This window comes from Saccostrea echinata, unplaced genomic scaffold, assembly GCF_033153115.1.
Source record: "Saccostrea echinata isolate AGI-Se365-2 ecotype Australia unplaced genomic scaffold, CSIRO_AGI_Sech_v1 ptg000009l, whole genome shotgun sequence".
In the NCBI taxonomy this organism is placed as follows: domain Eukaryota; kingdom Metazoa; phylum Mollusca; class Bivalvia; order Ostreida; family Ostreidae; genus Saccostrea; species Saccostrea echinata.
The window spans coordinates 21,522,475-21,536,231 of NW_026889758.1; the positions used below are offsets into that span (position 1 = coordinate 21,522,475).

General features: G+C 34.4%; 1 protein-coding gene and 1 long non-coding RNA gene across 2 annotated transcripts; both read left to right on the forward strand.

The window, feature by feature from the left end:
* The first annotated feature begins 76 nt into the window (after nt 1-76).
* Nucleotides 77-8,809, forward strand: LOC133182007 (uncharacterized). The gene is made up of 6 exons (XM_061316707.1): nt 77-165; nt 395-468; nt 4,248-4,295; nt 6,385-7,294; nt 7,808-7,887; nt 8,486-8,809. Exons 1-6 carry the CDS (start codon nt 114-116, stop codon nt 8,573-8,575), a joined length of 1,254 nt encoding a protein of 417 aa, XP_061172691.1. The 5' UTR covers nt 77-113; the 3' UTR covers nt 8,576-8,809.
* A 39-nt stretch (nt 8,810-8,848) lies between these two features.
* LOC133182010 (uncharacterized) lies at nt 8,849-9,913 on the forward strand. Its single transcript, XR_009720510.1, has 2 exons — nt 8,849-9,219; nt 9,257-9,913. It is a non-coding gene; the product is annotated as an uncharacterized LOC133182010 (long non-coding RNA).
* The last annotated feature ends 3,844 nt before the right edge of the window (nt 9,914-13,757 follow it).

Sequence of the window (13,757 nt, forward strand, 5' to 3'; positions counted from 1 at the left end):
AATGACCTTCAACAAGAGTATGAGTACGCATGCGTAATCGCTAAAACCCTAAAGCGCGGAAGTTCAAGTTGTTTCAAAACAATCGAGATTTTCGTGCACGATATTAAAAAAGTATGACGACTCGACGTAAGACACGACAAAGTGCGCTGAAAACGGCGAAAACAGGTTATTAAAAAAACTCAATTCTTTAAAGATTTAAATGCTAAAGATATGACAAAGAAGATTTATTGTTTTCTGCATTTCAATATCGCGTTTCCCTAGTTATATCGAAACATGTCATAAGTCGGGGGCATTCTGGTTGTTGAAAAGCCCATTAAAAGTGTATTCAATATTATTTTCAAATTTATGTCATTTGTTAGATATGTATAGCCGTGGTCCTTTTTTGTTTTTTCAGATGAATCCTCATCCAGTGATTCAGAATATTCCAAGACGCTAAAAATCATTACAAAGTTGTCACAGAAATACTTGGTAAGTGATCAGTACAACTATTTTATAATCAGCCCTTCTTATGTCATTTTTACTTCATCTCAAGTACCACAGAGCCACTTTCATGTGAAAGCCAATTTGATGATGGCGATTCAAGCTTGTTGGAATGAAAGGCTATCTATATGTCTCTTTCCAGGAAAGTTTTCATATGAACATAAGGTAGGGTTTTGTAAAAGAAAAAAGTAGCTTTCAATAACATGAGGCCAGAAATGACAGAGCATGTGAATGCTCCATTATACAGGTTATGTACACACCACCAAATGCAATCTCTCACCAGAGGGTGTATTATGCTACGCTACAATACCTCTGTCAATGTCTAAATGTCAAGATTCTTGGCAAAACTTACTTTGACCTATTGCATCATAAGTTAAAAATCTAAAAGTTATATATTTTAGCTTAAAATTTTAAAGTTAAGTTTATTTATGAAAATTAGAAAAAGATGTATCTATATCACCGTATCTTACAACTACAAGGGATTATTTTGCATCACTAATGTAGACAGATATGACTCAGAGAACGTGGAAAATATCAACATGGTTTAGTTGTTAAAGACAAACAACTTGTAGCATTGAAACATAAACAAAAAGTAATACGCTTTTTAGGTCACCTGAGTCACTCAGGTGACCTTTTGCTATCTGTTTTCGTCCATCATCGTGCGGGCTGCGTCATGCGGGTGAGCATCATGTTTAAACTTGTCACATTTTTGACTTCTTCTCAAGAACCACTGGGCCAATTTCCACCAAACATGCCACAAAGTATCCTTGTGTAAAGGTGATTCAAATTTGTTCAAATGAAGGGCCACACCTTCTTTCAAAAGGAGATGATTAAGAATTAGTGAAAAATTAATGGTATCTTTTAAAAATCTTTTAAGAATTTTCTTCACAAGAACCACTGGACCAGGTAAGATGAAACTTATATGGAGACATCTAGGAGTGAAACAGTTCACCGTGGTATCAAATCACTGCGGTATTTTTTCTCGGTTTGATACACGGTGCAAAATCTCTAATTTTCGGTTCGGTTCATTTTACGGTCGGGATCGTTATTCAGTCGGGTTTGGCATAAGGTAAAACATGTTACTCAGTATAAATAAGTATAGAAAACGTAAATTTTTGATGACGGATAGTTTGTAAAATAATTTTTGACAGTCAAAGAATTCTAATCAATTTCTTCTAGTCAATTTGCAAATAAAAATTTGTAAATTAAGTGACTAGATTAAGTAAAAGAAAGCATAAAACAAGGTTGAATTTGTTTCCTTCTATCAAAATGTATCATATTGAAAATAACCGTATCGAGACAAAATTATACAATACGTATTGAACTGTGAAGGAGGTGTATCGTTTCACCCCTAGAGACATCCTCTGGTAGTGTGGACTCAAGCTTGTTAAAATCATAAACCCCAGGGGTAGGTGGGGCCACAATGGACGATCAAAGTTTTACATAGAAATACGTAGAAAAAATCTTTAAAAATCTTCTTCTCCAGAACCACTGGGCCAAGAAAGATGAAACTTATGTGGAAACATCCTCTGGTAGTGTAGATTCAAATTTGCTCAAATCATGACCCCCAGGGGTAGGGTGGGCCCACAATGGACAATCAAAGTTTTACATGGGAATACATTGAAAAAATCTTCTTCTCCAGAACCACTGGGCCAAGAAAGATGAAACTTATGTGGAAACATCCTCTGGTAGTGTAGATTCAAGTTTGTTAAAATCATGATCCCCAGGGGTAGGGTGGGGCCACAATGGACAATAAAAGTTTTGTTTGGAATACATAGGAAAAATCTTGAAAAAATTCTTTTCTCAAGAACAGCAAAGCCATGATTAGTTATATTTACTTGGAAATATCCTCAGGGAGTATAGATTCAAGTTTGTTCAAATCATGACTCTGGGGATAGGGCTGCAATGGACAATGAAAGATTTACAAAAGCTTCTTCTATCAGTTTATTTTATACTCTATGGATCCTCTGTGGATTGTTGTTTTATACTCAGGGGACCGTTAAGGCCCCTGGGCCTCTTGTTAATCATCCTGTGATAAAAGCCACCTGTCTCCGATTTCTGTACTACTTTTTAGACGTTGACAGAGCAGGGGCTGACAAATCCCATTGCCGGACGCCCATGACTAGTGAATTTTGGGAATGGGCAAGTGAATTTTTATTAACCACTTGCCCGAGGGCAAGTGACTTTTTCAAGAAAAAAAATAATAAGTCTTAATATTAAGTGGAAATGGGCACTTGTAATAATCTTTTTTTTTTCTTCCTAATTTCATAAGTTAAGGTGGGGCAAGTAAAAATTCAGATAGGGCAAGTGAATTTTGACCATGTACTTGCCCATGGGCAAGTACTTGAAAAATTTATTTCTCAGCCCCTGACAGAGATATTAATGGAGTGTAGCGAGAACAATAACTCGGGTAGAGATTGCACCAAATGGTGATTTAACCCTCATTTGGTGGTCAATCACCCATATCAGAGTCGGTATTTACTGACTAACTGGTGGTCTTTTTTATTCAGATCCAATTTTTATTTTAAATTAAGCAAAGGTGCATTGGCATAGGCATCAGGGAATTTTAGTAAACATATTCCTCGCACAATTAATAAAGTTTTGTCAATTTTCCATGTGTAATTCCTGTGGAACCTCGTATAAATGATACCTAAAACTGTCCGTGACAGCCAAACTTCTTGCTAAATCAATCCCAAAAATATTTGTTGTGTCTAGTTGGATAAAGATTCTATTTAGACCAGTGGTTTTACTCTTGAGGTGTTAACTTTCAATCGCTCTTTGGATCTTCATCTATATAAATCTCCATTAAATCCCGTTAAACACAAGCTCCTCATACCTTATTGGTATGGTGGGCACTTATTGCTGTAAATATTCACTATATAACTATAAAAGGTGTCAAAATAAGTGTGTAGTTGTAGATTAAAAAACAGAAAATACGTCAAAATTATCTTTCTATGCAAGCATCATTTCTCATGTAGTGTAAGTTCAAGTACATGTAATTCTAATGTTGGAAAGTTCTTCATAGAAATGTGTAAGAAAAATAACAATCTTTCATTTAAGAACTTCAAGATTGCAGATTGTCAAACTAACCAGATATATGTAAACATACTTCTACTATATTGAATCAAAAGATCAGTGCACTTAAGCTATGAGAGTTGGGCCCTGGTGCTCCCACTTAAACGGTATATAAGAATTGTTTTTATTTTCAAATATCTCAAGAATACAGGACCTACTAATGTTCAGATTTATTTGCAGTAATCTGTTCAGGCATGGTCTTCTTGTATAAAATTAGCTGAAGGCCTAGATAAATAAATAGTGTGTTTCTGGTTCCCCGACTGACCCTAAAATTAGTAGCCGATTCTGAAAAAATTATCCACCTATATCTTTCCGGAAGTAAATAATTCCATTTTCACTGGTAGAAATCTTAATCTCGATTGCTTCGGTGTTTGAGAAAATTCATATCCTATGCACATTAAACAGAAATGCCATTAGTAAGCTGCCCTTTTGGGAAAAAGAAATGAACTCTTTGTTTTTCTCATTTTGTTTATTGTCAAAGTTGAATTTTAACTAATTAAATGTTAAAATAAAATAAAATGTTTTCCCTACCTACCTACCCTATTTTTTTCTCGGGTTGGAATAGGAATTCTGAAACACACTATTTATTTATCTTGGCCTAATCATAGGCTTGTGAGGATGGGGTTGAACATTTTTCAATAATCACATGGAAATGGTGAAGTATTAAAGTGCATTCATTTTTTGGTTTACAGGGCACAACAGACTCAAAGAAGAAATGTACCATCTTAAGAAGTAAGCATGTAAGTATCATGTGGTGAATTATTACTAAAAACAACCAAGAAAATACTTAGTTAAAATTTCACATTAATAATTTTGCTTACCTATGTGTTATGAAAAATTTGTATGCATGTACATGATTTATAATTATTTGTAAAAATAAGCTGTTGTATCCATCCATTACTCAGTATGACAAAATTGAGTACGCAACTTTTTAGCTCACCTGAGCCAAAGGCTCAAGTGAGCTTTTCTTCTAATCGAAATTTGTTTGTTGTCTATTGGCATGTCATAAACTTTTCTTATTTTCACCTTCTTCAGAACCACAAGGCCAATTTTAACCAAACTTGGCACAGAGTGTCTTTGGGTGAAGGAGATTCAAGTTTGTTCTAATGAAGGACCACACTCTCTTCTAAGGGGATATAATTCAGAAATAGTGAAAAATGGGTGGGGTCATTAAAAAATCTTCTCAAAAACTGGGCAAGAAAAGATGAAACTTATGTGAGCTTCCTGAGATAGTGTAGATTCAAGTTAGTGTAGATTCAAGTTTGTTAAAATCATGACCCCTACTGGTCACGGTAGCCTAGTGGTAGGGCACTCGCTTCATGATCAGGAGGCTCGGGTTCGATTCTCGGTCATCGCGCCACGTCAAACTTAAGAAGTTCACATAGGTAGTGACTGTTTCTTTGCCAAGCACCCGGCACTAGAAGTTAAAGTCACAGGTCTTTGGGATGAGACCTTAAAAACCGAGGTCCCGTGTCACGGTAGGCATTGGCACGATAAAGAACCCTCACTGTTCAAAGGCTCTGAGTATTGGTCTAAATTTGAAGCCCTTCACCGGCATACAGTGACGTCTCTATATGAGTGAAAAATATCGAATGGGACGTTAAACAACATACAATCAATCAAATCATGACCCCTGGGGGTAGGGTGGGGCCACTATGGGCAATCAAAGTTTTACTTAGGAATAATCTTTTAAAATCCATTTCTCAAGAATAGCAAAGCCATAAGTCATATTTATATGGAAGCATCCTCTGTTATTGTAGATTCATGTTTGTTCAAATCATGACCCCTGGGAGTAGGGTGTAGCCACTATGGGCAATCAAAATTTTATGTGGGAATACATAGGAAAAATCTTTTTAAACTTCTTTATGATTTGAAATAACTTTAGCAAATGTTAATCACCTCTCAATCCCATCTTATTCTAAAGTTATTGTAATGAAAATTAAAAAAAAAAAAATTACCGTAGGTGTTATGTTTTTCTTAATTTTGGGCAACCAAGTTTTGAGTTCACTTCCTCAAAGGGCAAGCATCTTTGCTAGCCAAGTGTTTCTGATCTGCTACACTCCTCACAAACCCTTGACATATACAGTGATATAGTGCTATCAAAAGTCCAGATTGTTTATAGTATGTGATCTGAAATCTTACCTATATTGCATCAGTGACAGTAATAAAGAGCATTTGTAAAAATTGAAGTTTTAAAAGAATATTTAACAAGCAGTTATCAAGCAATGTTTATTTGTTAGTTTGGGTGCAAGTCTATTTCTGTAATAAAGATTCAAGATTAAATTATTAAACTAAAATTTGGATGATGTCATAACTATTTATAAAATGGCATGTCATCTTAGGGATCATTGTTTTTCATTCCCAAGACTATAGAGTCAAGAAAAATCCTGAACAGAGATATTGTCATTTACTATAGCTTTGCAATACATTAACCGATTGGTAGGAGGATATCAAAAAACTCCAATCGCATCTTGAGAGAGAAAAATCCCCACTTTTGACAGCATGATAGGTGAAGGGTTTGTGAAGAGTGTAGCAGATCAGAGACACTTAGCTAGCGAGATGAAGGGCAAGTGGATCTGAAAGTTAATATCTATATCTGTGCGAATTTTATTTCCCAGAGAGCTTCAGTTTTCCAGCTTAAAAGCAACAGGTCACTTGAACTAAAAATAAGTTCTTCAAATGCAGGTTCAACTTTTCTCTTTCACTATTATAAGTTCAAAACAGTTATTACTGGTTTATGTACTTTAAACTGCTTCATAATCAAATCTGCATACTGCCTATACAGTTCATTTAATGGCATTGAAATATTGGTATTGCTGTAATTTTCAGAGTCCAGACCAAGCTTATGAGGGAGATGAGGAGAATACTACTCCTTGTGGATCAGACTCCTCAAGCAATGCCTCCTCCAAGAGTAAGAGTAGTTTGTACGACTTTGATGAAGAGGACCCAGAACCAGTAAAATCCCCCCTTAAAAAACCCAAAGCCAAAAAGAAAAAGTCAACTACTACAAAGACATCTATACCTTTCTCTGGAGAAAAATCCAAATCAGCAAAAATAAAGGGCTCACAACCAATTACCAAAAAAACAACCGATCACAAAGCTATGAGTAACAATTCAAAGCACAAGAAAATTCCATTAACACAAGTTACGCCTATGGATGTATCCCCAATACCACAGTCAAACAGTATTGAGAGTCCCTTAAGTACAAGGTCAGGTCTAAAAGGAAAAAATGTATCCTTTTCTCCCAATGTTTCTGAGATTATTCCAGCAAAATTCTCTCCAGTTGTGACTCTACAAAAAATAAATGTTGACAATGTTGACAGTTCTCAGAGGCAGCTTAGAAAGAGAAAGTGTGATACACCAGTTGGAACAATTATCAAATCTCCCAAAGTGAGAAGGGCTAATTCTGGTAAAAAAGCTAACATTGAGAAGAAAGAAAATTCAAGGGACAGTGGGATGTTTCTCTCACCAGAAGTTGTTGCAGAGAAAGACTTTAAAGCCCAGGCTGTGTCCACCCCATTTAACTCTTCCAGTATCCCTCTGAAGTCTTCTCTCAATGCTTACCGTGACCCAGCCCTCCTTAATGTGTCTCCGGTGAAGAAGACTTCTAGTCCCCCCATCACTCCACTGTCAGACTATGCCTCCATGGACTCCATTACACACAAACTGACATTTGATGACAGCATTACAGATGATAAAAGCCAATCAAAGAACATAGAACTGTTTACAACAGGGGATGGTAAGAACTTTTCATGCCATGAATATATCGTTTTTGAAAGGGGACAGAAAGAGAAAAAAATTTCAAAGCCAAATAAAGTTATGTTTCAAAAAAAGTAGGGAGCTTTCCTTTGACCTTCATTACTCTTAAATTTGTGGTTTAGCTCAGTTTCAAAGAAAATATTCAAAATATTTTTATCAAACTTCATATGCTGATACTGATTAGAGCTATTATTGCAATACTAATGAACCTTTGGTGGGGCATTCATGTCCTATAGACATATTTCTAGTTTCTTTATGATTGCTAAAAGTTAACATTTGCAATGTAGATCTTTGTTTGTTCAGGCTTCCCTTTGCTAGCTTGCCCTTTTAAAATAAATGTAAAAAAAAAATATAAATTATGAAAGTTTATTTGATTTAAAGGAAGCAGTGCAGTAAAGGGAAATATGATTCTGTTGAAATACAAAGATTATAATAAATCTGTTGTGAGGTATAGTTATAAAGTATATAAAATTGAATTCTTTTCTTTTTTAAGAAATGGTTGTCAACAAAAGCTTTCAAAGCACATACAAACCTTCCAAGAGGAAACATGTGCAGAAGAAAATCACCAAAGCAGTATGTATCACTAATTCTGATTAGATTTAGGAAACACATTAATAAGTGACACGAAGTCTAAGTGAGATTTTAATAAAAGTGAGAAGTTTTAAATCTGCTTTACATTTTTGACTGTTGCTATTCACTAATGCATATGCATGCAGAAGTACAAGGCAATGCACACCTCAACTTTTTCTGCTTTTGTTTTAAGCTCATTTCCTTAAATCTATAATTTAAAAGACACAGTTTGGTTAGAGCATTTCAAATGTGCATGCCCTCAAACCTTGATCTCACATTTATTGATTTTGTAATGCAAATGTAATGAAAGTGGAGCATTTACTGCGGATTAATTTAATTATTTGGTGAGCATTCAAAATTTTACTGTTTTTGCAGATGTAATTTTGTGGATAATTCATATACATAATACTGTATATGCAGAAGAAGATTCAGTAAACTGATACATTAACAGATATATCATTTTTCTGCATAAAAATGACCCACGGAATACACTATCATTGATCCTCTACAAATAATGATTATTCCACAATATGTCTCCTGGACAATTTATTTAGAGGAATAAGATTGCTTTTATAGATTTTTTTTACTTTGAATATTTCAGAATGACAAAATGGAGGAATGGATGGAGAAAATGAATTCCGAATTCTCAGAAATTGAAGGATTTGAGCTTAGCATTGAAGATAATGCATAAGAGTTGATTGCCTAGAAGAGTAGAAGACATGATTATTGAAGTTTTTTTCATAATATTATACATGCAAAGAAAAGTAATACTTAAAAAAATTTCCACCTCATTTTTTAAAGAAAAGTTTTTTATGTTTTACCAACATCTCCTTAAAGATGTCTTTAGCCTCAGTTTGGTACCATATTCTACCATCTATCCATCCAGTGCCCCTTTTGATGATTTCATGTTCTCAATTATATTGCACTTTTTTTGAAGGGGGGGGGGGGGGGGGGGGTTGAGACCAGAAAAGTTTATGCATTGTAAGGTGTATGTTGTCCGTTTCTAAACAATTTTTCAAAATGCCTCTCCTCCAACAGTTTTGGTCCAATTTCAATAAGACTTGGTACTGTAGACTATAATTTTTCCATGGTTACTAAAAATAGAAATTCCTGAGAAATTCTTTTAAAATGCTACTCCTTGTACAGTTTTGATCTAATTTCAATAAGACTTAGTACACAAGTAGACTACACTCAGAAAAGTAAGAAACATTTATCATTTTTTGATTTTGATAAATGATGTTGCCATGGTTACTAAAAATAGAAATTTTTGAAATTCTTTCAAAATGCTACTCTTTCATCAGTTTTGGTCCGATATCAATAAGACATGGTACACAAGTAGACTATACTAAGATACATCTTTCTTTATTGTTAGTACACACCAATAGAGCTACGGTCTTGTCAGAGACTTGTGGTTCAGTTAAGTTTGAGTGAAAAAAAAAAATCTGCCTTCCTGTTTTATGGTAGCATATTGCTTTAACATTATTGGCTTTTACTAAGAAGGAAGTGGTGTTTTAGCTTTTAAATCATGTGTAATTACCAAAACAATTATTGCTTACTGTTACTGTATTGAGAAAAAAAATCATGTGCATAATTATTTGTGGTTGTACATATGGAATAATGTATTGTTGTGTAGACTTTATTTGCTTTTTCTTTCTTTTCTTTTTTTTTTTTTTGGTGTAGGAGTTTCATTAATTATCGTGATTATGTGTCTAAAAGTGTTTATTTACCATGTAATGAAACTAAGTTTTGCATATGAATACTACATAACTCTTACACTGTCAAGAGTGTGTTTTACACATTTACCTGTATATATCAGAGCAATCAGCAATAATTGTAAGGAATACCAAAGACCCAATATTTAAAATGAAATTTCCACCACTTGTAATGTTTCACACAATTTTGAATTTACTCTCAAGTGTTATTGTGATCAAAATTTTGCTTGGAGGAATCTATATTCATAAGGTGCTTGTTTGATTATTCCATATTGATTTGTCTGGTGTTATCAAATGCAGAATAAATATCAATTTAACATGCTCTCTTCTGAGTTCTCCATTGCTTCAAAAGTCAGTTGTTAATTAAGTAAATGACTGTTGATCTTCTGTAGTGTTATAGTTTAGTGCTGGGTATTGCAACAAATCACGATATATTGCAATATTAAATGTGGTATTGCAATATATCACAATAATAAATTCATATTCAGTTTTGCTGTCTTTTCCTCATATGAAAACATATGAGGGGTTATCAAAAAGTTCGCGAACTAATTGAATTACTTCCTTAAAAGAATTAAAATGAGGTTTCAGTGTTCACTATCTTTTAAAGTAGTCCTCTCCAATTTTAATGCACATCTGCCATTGTTCTGCCCATGCACAAATCATGTGATCCAGGTGGTCACATGACATGCTTCATAGAGGTCTGTTCACAGAAGCTAAGAGATTTTTCCGAGTCTTATATTTCTTACCATGCAAGTAATTTTTTATTAAAAAAACAGATCAACTGTCAGAAATGGCCAAATCTCTGCAATAGGATGGGTGGATAAGGATATCCCTTCCCGGAATTAGCATGGTGACCATCACAACCGGAGTCCTCTGTCTCGGGAGCGTCGTTTATCCAATGTGGAAAAAGTATGGGTGCCTTCTTTTTCTTCATATCTCATGTTTAAAGTCTAAAGTAAACGATATTTTAGGGATTTAATAATTATATTATTGTTCAGATATTCAACTATTTTTCTAATTGTAACTTGGCGATCTTTCAAAACAAATTGCTCAACTAAGGATACATCTTTTTACTGGCTTGCTTTTGCTGAGTAACAGAACAAACATCATTTTTAGCTCACCTGAGCTGAAAGCTCAAGTGAGCTTTTCTGATCACATTTTGTCCGTAGTCCATCCGTCTGTAATTTTTTCACATTTTCGACTTCTTCTCCAGAATCACTGGGCCAATTTCAACCAAACTTGCCACAAAGCATCCTTGGGTGAAGGGGGTTCAAGTTTGTTCAAATGAAGGGCCACACCCTCTTCCAAGGGGAGATAATTAAGAATTGGTGAAAATTTGGTGTCTTCTTTTAAAAAGCTTCTCAAGAACCGTTGGGCCAGAAAAGTTGAAACTTATGGGAAATCTTCATTACATAGTGTAGATTCAAATATTTTCAAATCATGACCCCTGGGGGTAGGGTGGGGCCACAATGGGGGATAAAAGTTTTACATAGGAATATATAGGAAAATTCTTTAAAAATCTTCTCAAGAACAACAAAGCCACAATTAGTCATATTGATGTGGAATCATCCTCAGGTAGTGTAGAATCAAGTTTGTTCAAATCATGATCCCTGGGGTTAGGGTGGGGCCACAATGAGGGGTCTAAGATTTACATAGGAATACATAGGAAAATTCTTTAAAAATCTTCTCAAGAACAACAAAGCCACAAATAGTCATATCGATATGAAATCATCCTCGGGTAGTGTAGATTCAAGTTTGTTCAAATCATGACCCCTGGGGGTAGGGTGGGGCCACAATGGGGGATCAAGGTTTTACATAGGAATATATCGGAAAATTCTTTAAAAATCTTCTTCTCAAGAACAACAAAGCCACAATTAGTCATATTGATATGGAATCATCCTCGGGTAGTGTATATTCAAGTTTGTTCAAATCATGACCCCTGGGGGTAGGGTGGGTCCACAATGGGGGATCAAAGTTTTACATAGGAATATATAGGAAAAATCTTTTCAAGAACAGGAAAGCCATGATAAGTCATTTTGATATTGAAGCATCCCCAAGTATTGTAGATTTAAGTTTGTTCAAGGCATCCTCCAGTAGTAGGGTGGGGCCATAATCAGGTATCAAAGTTTAACAAAAGAATATATATAAGAAATATCTTAAAAAATCTTCTTCTCAAGAACAACAAATCCATAATTAGCCATATTGATATGGAAGCATCCTTAGGTAGTGTAGATTCAAGTTCAAATCATGACCCCCCACCCCCCACCCCCAGGGTAGGATGGCAGATATCTTTAAAATTCCGTTTCAAGAACAGCAAAACCATGATTGATTATAGAAGCATCCTCAGAAAGTTTAGATTCAATTTCATTCAAAACATGGCAACTGGGGATAGGTTATGCTTCGAACAGTCGATCAATTAGCTTTACATATGAATATATAGAAGAAGAAACCTGCTGACAAAGAACAGCAGGGCCATATTGACTCAGGTGAGCGTTGTGGCCCATGGGCCTCTTCTTAACCATCTCCCTGCCTTCACTAAAACAATCAATCCAATTAATGATTAAACTTCTGGTAAGTCTTTTGTCTTCATAAACCTTGTACAAAATATATTCTACTGCAAATGAATTTCCGAGATGTACGTTAAACTTTACAGCCGTTCGTTCCTCGAGTACGACTGAGTCAACTATTTTTTGTCACAAGTGACCTACTGATGTCATTTTCACATTGTGACGTCACAAACACGGAGCAAAACATAAGATCTGCTATTTATAGAACATGTGTATGACTATATGTGTGTCAAATTTCATTCTGATCTGAATCGTGGTTTTGTAAATATAGAGATAGTTCGCAAACTTTTTGATCACCATTGTGTTCTCAAGTTGGTATCAACATTGTCTGGCTAGTGGTGCTGGTGCATGTGTCTAGCTGAGTTTGTTGGGCCAATTTTAGCTCTACTGGTCAGAGACCAGAAGAACTTGTGAACTTGTTCACTCCTGACTGCTGTAAAATTTAAAATTAAAATCATAGAACACAAAAATTCATAAAGTGTTGGCAACATCAACTGGTGATGAAATTGTGCAATATTTATAGTCCAATACTTCATAATTAAAACAGATGGAAGTATTTAAAATTCACATTTTATCTGGAATTATTCCCTATTTATGCCAAAAAAACTAGTTTAAATGTATATTTTGAAGATAAAATATATTTTATAGCATATTTTCCTTTAGAGGACAAGCACAGTAACCAACCAGAAAAATTCTACTCATCATTTTTTCTTTATTTTTATTCTTATTGGATGATTTATAATTCTTACATATTTGTTGCACTCCTGACCAAACGCATTGGGGCCTTTAAAGTAGAATTGTGAAGTGAAAACTACATAAGAACTTGTTCTGTTGTTTCAGTGAAGAGTTGAGGAGGAATTACTTGAATTTTAGGACAATTTTTTTGTGTGTTTATTTTAACAGTCATTAAAAAATCACAAAAAGGATAAAAACACATCTGAATTGATAAAATTGAAAAAGGAAGGATATTAATAATAAAACTGTCCATAATTTAGTATTACATACTTCTAAGCATGAATAGGAGTGTTTTCGTCACACAACTTGAACCTTTAAAAAAAATGTGTTGCACTCCTGACCATGGAAAAATAGATCAGAAGCACAGACAGATCCTGTAATTGATAAATCTGTTTGGTAAAAATGTTCTTTGAGTCTTTATTTTCCAATATAAAAATCAGAAAATCATACAATGATAATAGTTTTTTCATGCTTGGGAGCAAAACATCAAATGTTGCACTCCTGACATTATTGGGTATGCACATATACTTGACTCTCATTAATGCTGCTTGTGATTTATATAACATTTTTATGTTTTGAAATGTATATCAGTTATTGTTTCACACTTTGAAAATTCTTTTTTGTCTTAATTTTCTTTCAGAATTTTACAATTGATGTTTTTTGGCAACACTACATTTTTTCTGTTGCACTCCTGACATGGTATAACATTTTTTTTAAACATCAGCCATGATCATAACTTGATTAAACAAAAGTTACTATAGTCCACATTTAAAACTCAATACTTTGAATATTATCGGGAAAGTCTTTATTTTCAACATAAAGCATTGTTATTTATTTCAGAGATCTCCAAAAAATATTG

Excerpts from the sequence above, each read along its gene's own strand:
- LOC133182007 (XM_061316707.1), top strand. The coding sequence starts at position 114 with ATGACGACTCGACGTAAGACACGACAAAGTGCGCTGAAAACGGCGAAA. Across the intron at positions 4,296-6,384 it reads CCATCTTAAGAAGTAAGCAT|AGTCCAGACCAAGCTTATGA; the intron begins GTAAGTATCATG and ends TGTAATTTTCAG. Across the intron at positions 7,888-8,485 it reads AGAAGAAAATCACCAAAGCA|AATGACAAAATGGAGGAATG; the intron begins GTATGTATCACT and ends TGAATATTTCAG.